Below are 7,500 nucleotides of genomic sequence, written 5' to 3'. Positions count from 1 at the left end.
TGTGGACTCTTTCTTACCTGACGGAAGAGCTCAATGACGAAGCTCCTCCAGGCGGCTTGATTGGGCCCGTCAGGCAACACAAGACCCAGATGCTGGTTAACCTGTTGCCAAGTGATTGCCTCGTCCGCCATGCCTCCGTTGCGCCTTCAGAAACGTAAGGGAAGAGAGTAAGGGAGGACCGTAAGGGAGGAAGGTAAGGAAGGAAGGTAAGGGAGGAAGATAAGGGATGAACGTAAGAGAGGAGGGTAAGGGAGGACCATGAGGGAGGAAGGTAAGGGAGGAAGGTAAGGGAGGAAGATAAGGGAGGAACGTAAGAGAGGACCGTAAGAGAGGAAGGTAAGGGAGAAAGGTAAGGGAGGATCGTGAGGCAGGAAGGTGAAAAGGAGCGAGAGGGGAAGTCGTTATACAAGAAGCAATTGGATGCACACGTGTCTTTACCTGTGTGATGTTTATAATGAGTCTCTGTAATGCTCTCTTAAAGGTCTCCATGATTGTTTTATTTATCATTTATTCGTTTTTAGAATAGACTCGGTGAATAGGGACATAAAGGAAGACACACACACACACACACACACACACACACACACACAGAGAGAGAGAGAGAGAGAGAGAGAGAGAGAGAGAGAGGATCTTGTACAGTAAGGTCAACACACACACACACACACACACACAACTTCCATAGGTGTAAATTAGAACAGTAAATAGAGAGATTACTCGTGATAATTCTTCCATTAATACATAGAGGCTGCCACGTTTAGGCCTACTGTTTTATTCATTTATCTATTTACATATTCATTTACTGCTGCATCCCTCTTGTCCTTATTCTGAATTCATTTGTAACACTTCCGTCACTTCCACTGTCTAAAAAAGCGATGGATAGTGAAAGTTGCTGCTCCCACGCCTTCCAGCCTTAGTGGTGTTGTAGTTTCCTGAGGTACGATAATGAAGCATGTGATGTATGACTATTTGTGTTCGCTAAATAACTCATATGTATCAATATTGCACTATTCCAGGGTGATGTGGCTCTCTCTCTCTCTCTCTCTCTCTCTCTCTCTCTCTCTCTCTCTCTCTCTCTCTCTCTCTCTCTCTCTCTCTCTCTCTCTCTCTCTCTCTCTCTCTCTGTGTGTGTGTGTGTGTGTGTGTGTGTGTGTGTGTGTGTGTGTGTGTGTGTGTGTGCGTTTTCTTCATATTTTCATACCTTGTTTATAATTTCCTTGTTTCCTTTCTCTTTTTTATCTCCCGCACTCTCTCTCTCTCTCTCTCTCTCTCTCTCTCTCTCTCTCTCTCTCTCTCTCTCTCTCTCTCTTTAAAAAGTCAGATTTAAGAAGGTAACATACGAACACACGGAAACTACAGTAAGACAGCAAGCCTAAACATTCCACCTTTTTCGTGAGTGTGGGTGGAGGTAACACAATGCCCATCCATCCATCCATCCATCCATCCATCCATCCATCAGACCTCTTACACCAAACTATTCTTCTTGAAATACGTTAGCAATACTGTAGCTGTCCATCCATCCATCCATTCACTAATCTGTCCATCTATCCATCTATCTATCTACCCATCCATTCATCTACGCATCCACTCAACCACCCATCCATCCATCTACCTATCAAGTATTACACCACACAAATCTTGGTGATCACGAGCCAAAAAACGTGATTTCCTCTCCATGCCCACCCAGCACACACACACACACACACACACACACACACACACAATAAACACCCCAGGAAACACGGGCAGTTCCTCTTTTCACTGCTACATCACAAACACACCGACACTGTGGCCTCCATTTCTCGTAGATTCAATTCATAACCTTTTTCTTCGCCACGCCTTTGATATGCCGAGTGTATGTCCCGAGTTGTCCTCACTGCCGCCTTCTGTGAGTGGACATAACTTACCTGAGCCAGGGAATTCAAGTCGAGGAGGAGGAGGAGAAGGATGAGGAGGAGCTGCGGATATCGTCGGAGGTGTTGCGTGCAAGGAGGCTGAAGTGGTACTGTTCTAGTGTTTCTACCACTCCAGGTCTAAGGGTTAGCGATGTCCTGCAATATTTTCCTTCTATCTATTATGTCTCATTTCGGCTCCAGCGTGGCTCATCTTTCCATTTTCTCCTGTGGTTCTCTTTCACCGCACACGATATTCACCAGCGCAGATCTTACTTTTACTTTCGTTGTTTTTCTTTTTATTGCCGTGTTTGGGGTTTGTTTACCTGTGTAGAAGTACAATGAGGTGCAGCAGGTACCGAGGCTGTGCACCATTCCTTCAAGGTGATTCAACACGCCTCCAGATACGCCTGACTACCAAACTTGAAGGAATAGGGAAGCAAACTTAACCGCTTACTTGCTACCCATCCACTGTAGATATCAATATTCAACCGAGGAAAATGAGCCTGAAAAACACGAATTTCCAAAAGTGTGTGCCTGTGGTGTTTGTTTTAGCGAAGAGTAGATGGAAGGGTGTTGGGAAAAGAAATACCTGACAACTCAAGAGCCCTTCAGGGAAGATAACAAGGCAATGAACGAAGGTAAAAACAAAGACGCACTTATTCTAGTCCCCAAATGACACAAATATTGGCAAAATGTCTCTTATGACTTCCCTTCATATCTTCCCACGCCACGCCCGCCTCGTTGCCTTCTTGCCTTCCCGCCCGCCACGCCCCTCAGGTAGCCTCGCCTTCACGCCCACGACGCCTCGAATAGAAATGAACGAAAAGTAAATATCGCTATAACGTTCTGAGAAATTTGTTGTATCGTAGATGTACCCAACCACGATTTCGCTGTTCGTTTGTGTGTGTGTGTGTGTGTGTGTGTGTGTGTGCTTAGATGTATTTACCTAGTTATATTTGTCTCCTATATTTACCTTGCTGTATTAAACTAGTTGTATTTACCTAGATGTATTTGTCTAACTATACTTACCTTGTCGTATTTACCTGGTTATATTTACCAACTGTATTTACTTACCTGTATTTTGTCTAACTATATTTACCGCGCCGTATTTACCTGGTTATATTTAATACCACTACAACCATGAAAACACTCTTGAAAACCTTAATTTCCACTAAAGGCTATTAAACTACCACTAGAAAAATGGAAATAGGTACCTTTAAAAACCTCAATAACATCACTACAGCCTGTTAAACTACCACTAAAATCATGAGAACCACACTGGAAAACTCTAATAACTTCCACTAGTGCCTGTTGGAATTTCCGATGTAATAGTACGGAAGTCTGCACTGTTTATAAATGTTAGTCGCATTTTACGTATCTGACCATTGCACCTGGTTTCTCAACATGATGCAATACAGATGTTGTCTCGAGTACCTTTAATAACTGGTTTTATTCCGTGCAATTCATGGAGTTTTTATTTATTTATTTATTTTTTTTCGTGATTCCAGTGATAGTTTAATAGGCTTTAACGGAATTACAGGGAAATTTTTAAAGGGTGTTTTTCATTATTCCAGTAACAGCTTAGCAGGCTCTAGAGGAAGTTAAGGTTTTCAAGGGTGTTTTCATGATTTTGACGATAGCTTAAGCTCTAGTGCATGTCGTTGGATGTTTTCAAGCGTGTTTTCATGGTTTAAGTAACAAACTAACGCACTCTAGAAGAAGTTAAGGTTTTCAAGGATATTTTTCATGATTCTAGTGGAAAGCATTACGGGTCACAAGATGCTTTCGTGTTTTTATCAATATTTCAACAAGGATTCTGATTCGCCAATGGAAATATACCCTTAAGAACTAGACCAATAGTTTGTGTGGTCTTTCCATAGTATTGGGCTATAGTCCTGATGAGTGAACACGGGCTGTGAATATTGAATGAATTACATTTGTTATATCAGCATTATTACATAACTCGTTCACTCATTATAGCAAGAATTTGTGAGTACTTGTTCCGAATATTGTTATTTTGCTTGAATTAAAAAATAATATTCCTTTATAATTCTATTCAGGATTTTTCCTAGAAACACGGATCTCTCTCTCTCTCTCTCTCTCTCTCTCTCTCTCTCTCTCTCTCTCTCTCTCTCTCTCTCTCTCTCTCTCTCTCTCTCTCTCTCTCTCTCTCTCTCAAAGTATATTAACCTCTGGGATATGGATCGATAATCTCCCAGGGTTCCATCTCCCTGTCTAACTGTCTGTCTAGTTCTGTCTTTATTTAGGTCACTATCTATGTATATATTTATCTTTCTACTTACTAATCGAATCGATGAATTAACCAATCCGTCAGTCTTTTCCTTAATCTCCGAATTATTTTCGATCCTATCAAGCAAAGAAGCAAATCTGAAGTACCGTACTTGAACTATTGTCCTTCATAGACACAGCACGCATACTGGAAGTCCTATTCACTCACATCCATTTACTAATCACTTACTAATCAACCAATCAGTCAATTTACTTTTTCAAATTTTCATTCCCATCAAGCAGAGAAGCAAACATAGTGTATCGTACTTGAACTATCGTACTTTATTAACAATTGACGTACGTACATCAGAACTCCTATTTACTAATCATTTACTAATCAAAAAACAGTCACTTTGTTTACTTTTCAAATTATGTTCATTCCCATCAAGTAAAGAAACAGACCTGAACTAGCGTACTTGAACTATCGTACTTCTTAAACAATTCAGGTACTCATGGGGAATTCCTATCTATTAATCAACCAACCATTCATTATATCTATTTTTCGCCTTATTTTCACTCCTATCAAGCAATGAAGTAGACCTAAACTATCGTACGTGAATTATCATACTTGAATTATCATACTTCATTAAAAAATACGAATGCATACAGAATTTTCATTTACTCTTCATTTAAAATAATTTAAAAATCAATCAATCAATGTATTTATTTTTTTCAAGCTATTTTCATTCCTGTCAAGCAAAGAAGCATATCTGAACTACCATACTTGAACTATTGTACTTTAACCCTCGTACTTCATAAACAATTGACGTACGCACGCACACCGGAACTTCCTGCGTATATTCACTCACACCCATGTACTCTCGTTTGTTTAATGGGAAGTCTGCCGCCCCGCACCGCCCGTATCTCGATAAGGTGACGAGAGAGGGGGCTGGTGGGGAGGCCTGAGTGGGGGAGAGAGGTGGGGGCATGGTGGTATTGGGGATAATGTGTGTGGGGGTGATCTACTTGCCTCGATGTAAACACTGCAATGCATCACGTGACAGCCTTTCCTTGCTTTGGTCTGGCTTGGCCTGGCCTCTGTCGGTTTTCTGGACAGAAGAAGAAGAAGAAGAAGAAAAAGAAGAAGTTATGACAATGATAATAATAATAATAATAATAATAATAATAATAATAATAATAATAATAATAATAATAATAATAATAACAATAATAATAATAATAATATTAATAATAATAATGATAATTATAATAAATAATAGTAATAGCAGCAACAGCAGCAATAGCAACAACAACAACAACAACAACAACAACAACAACAACAACAACAACAACAACAACAACAACAACAATAATAATAATAATAATAATAATAATAACAATAAATACCACCACCACCACCACCACCAACAACAACAACAACAACAACAACAACAAAAGAAAAGCTCACAAGAAAAAAAAAAAAACGAAAAACCGACAAACGACTCATAAAGAAAAGTAATCATTGAATTGGCAACAGGTGGGGCGGGGCAGGGCGGGACTACTGGGAATAGGGGGGAGGGGTAGGGAGGGGAAGGTGAGGCTTGTATACTCCCTATACCATACACCAGTCACACACGGGCCGCTATTGAGGAGAGAAACGGGGAGATAAGGAGAGAGAAACGGGGAGAGAGAGAGAGAGAGAGAGAGAGAAACAGAGAGAGAGAGAGAAAAAAAAAAGTGAGTGTTTTCGAATTTTTTGTGATGGTTTGACAAGACTATTACAGAAAGGAATAGAGAGATAAAAGAGAAAGAGATAGAAGTGAGCGTTGTCATAATGATGGTGAATGCTAAACAAGAACATCACATAGAAAGGAGGAGATAAGAGAAAGAAAGAGATAGAAGTGAGCGGGTGTGTTCATATTTCTAGTGAAGGTTTAACAAGTGTATTATAGAGAGAGAGAAACGGAGAGACAGGAGACAGGGAGATGTTTAGCAAAGATATAATTGGAATGAGAAACAGTGAACACAGCAGTAAAGCAGACAAATAAAACTTCAAACATAATAATAATAATAATGATAATGATAATAATAGTAATAATAATAATAACAATAATAATAATAATAATAATAATAATAATAATAATAATAATAATAATAATAATAGGTAATAAAACTCTCATCAGTTATTCTTCCAAGAACAAGAACTAGAAAAAAATAAATAAACAGATAAAGGACTAAACCATAATAAAACAAAATAATACAAGCACGTAAAATATAAAACTTGAAAACAAAAAGAAAAAAAGAAAAAAAAAGCGTTAAAACAAATAATTAACTTACAAGAAACCGAAGCAATGAGTAATAAAACAAAACAAAATAAATTAACAAAAATAAATAAATAAAAATAAACAGACAAAAACAAAACTAAAAAAACAAAAGACAATCAAGCTTACGTAACATTTCTCACTTCCAGGAAACACAAAGAAGGTGAGACAAAGAGCAACACACTCCAAACATTCCAAACACACTCACAGAACACTCACCGCGGGATGGCTCTGCGGGGGTGGCACTGCAAAGGCCGCCCCGCGAGACCCTGCGTGGCTCTGGCGGTGGCGGTGGTGGTGGTGGTGGTGGTGGGTGGGGGTGTCGGCGCGTGGGAGGCGGGAGGCACGGATGGAGTCAATAGTACTACCCAGGCGTCTCTGCACGGCCAGCAACCCCGCGCCGCAAGGATTCTGTCAGGTAATGTAATGTGGTAATGTAGAATGTAATGTGGTACTGTAATGTGGTAATGTAGATTTGAGGTATAGTCTTTGCAACAGCACCTCTAAAATAAGTCTTGTATTCAGAAACGCTTTGCTCTCTCACCGCGACTATTTTCAAAGGCCACAGAGATGATTAACCTGTTACTCAATAGTGTTTGTCCTGTTAATAATGTATAAATCTTGTTGATCTGTTACTGCAACTATAAAAACACACTTAGAAACTCGTGCAACTTCAACTACAGCCTTGTGAAAGTAGCGGAGGTGCGGCGCATAAGTATTTTAAAATGTGGTCGTAAGAAATCTGTATCCTTTACTGGGACCATTTTCTGAAACACTTTTGCGCCGCACCCGATTACTTCCAAAAGTCTCTAGTTGAAGTGACAGGTTTGTAAGGGCGTTTTATGGTTTAGTAACAGATTAACACGATTTCTACATTATTAACAGCAGAAACATTCTTGAGAACCCGGTTAATCATCTCTGTGACATTCCAAAATAGTCGTGTTGCTTCAACTAGAACCTTTTGAAAGTAGTGGAGGTGCGGGCAGTTGTGTTTCAGAATATGGTCTTTACTTGTGTGCTACAGTCTCTTTAAATAGTTGTGTAAGCTAGAAAACAAA

At 39.6% G+C, this 7,500-nt stretch overlaps 2 protein-coding genes across 4 annotated transcripts in view; one reads left to right on the top strand and one right to left on the bottom strand.

The window, feature by feature from the left end:
- Positions 1-2,447, bottom strand: part of LOC135113602 (uncharacterized) — a 9,610-nt gene extending 7,163 nt beyond the window's left edge. The window contains exons 1-2 of one of the 3 annotated variants that reach the window (XM_064028913.1): positions 1,905-2,447; positions 18-144 (exon numbers count right to left, since the gene is read on the bottom strand). In XM_064028913.1, coding sequence (XP_063884983.1) covers positions 18-131 — 114 coding nt within the window. In that variant the 5' untranslated portion in view covers positions 132-144; positions 1,905-2,447. The remainder of the gene's footprint in view (positions 1-17; positions 145-1,904) is intronic. The other 2 variants (XM_064028915.1, XM_064028914.1) reach the window with 2 other exon arrangements.
- Positions 2,448-6,597: 4,150 nt separating this feature from the next.
- LOC135113497 (carboxylic ester hydrolase-like) overlaps positions 6,598-7,500 on the top strand; it is a 9,086-nt gene continuing 8,183 nt past the window's right edge. Inside the window, exon 1 of the mRNA XM_064028738.1 lies at positions 6,598-6,860. Within this exon, the coding sequence (XP_063884808.1) occupies positions 6,668-6,860 (193 nt within the window). The 5' untranslated portion in view covers positions 6,598-6,667. The remainder of the gene's footprint in view (positions 6,861-7,500) is intronic.

This window comes from Scylla paramamosain, chromosome 26, assembly GCF_035594125.1.
Source record: "Scylla paramamosain isolate STU-SP2022 chromosome 26, ASM3559412v1, whole genome shotgun sequence".
Lineage (NCBI taxonomy): Eukaryota > Metazoa > Arthropoda > Malacostraca > Decapoda > Portunidae > Scylla > Scylla paramamosain.
The sequence above is the reverse complement of the archived record's forward strand: the minus strand, read 5'-3'. Positions and strand labels throughout refer to the sequence as shown.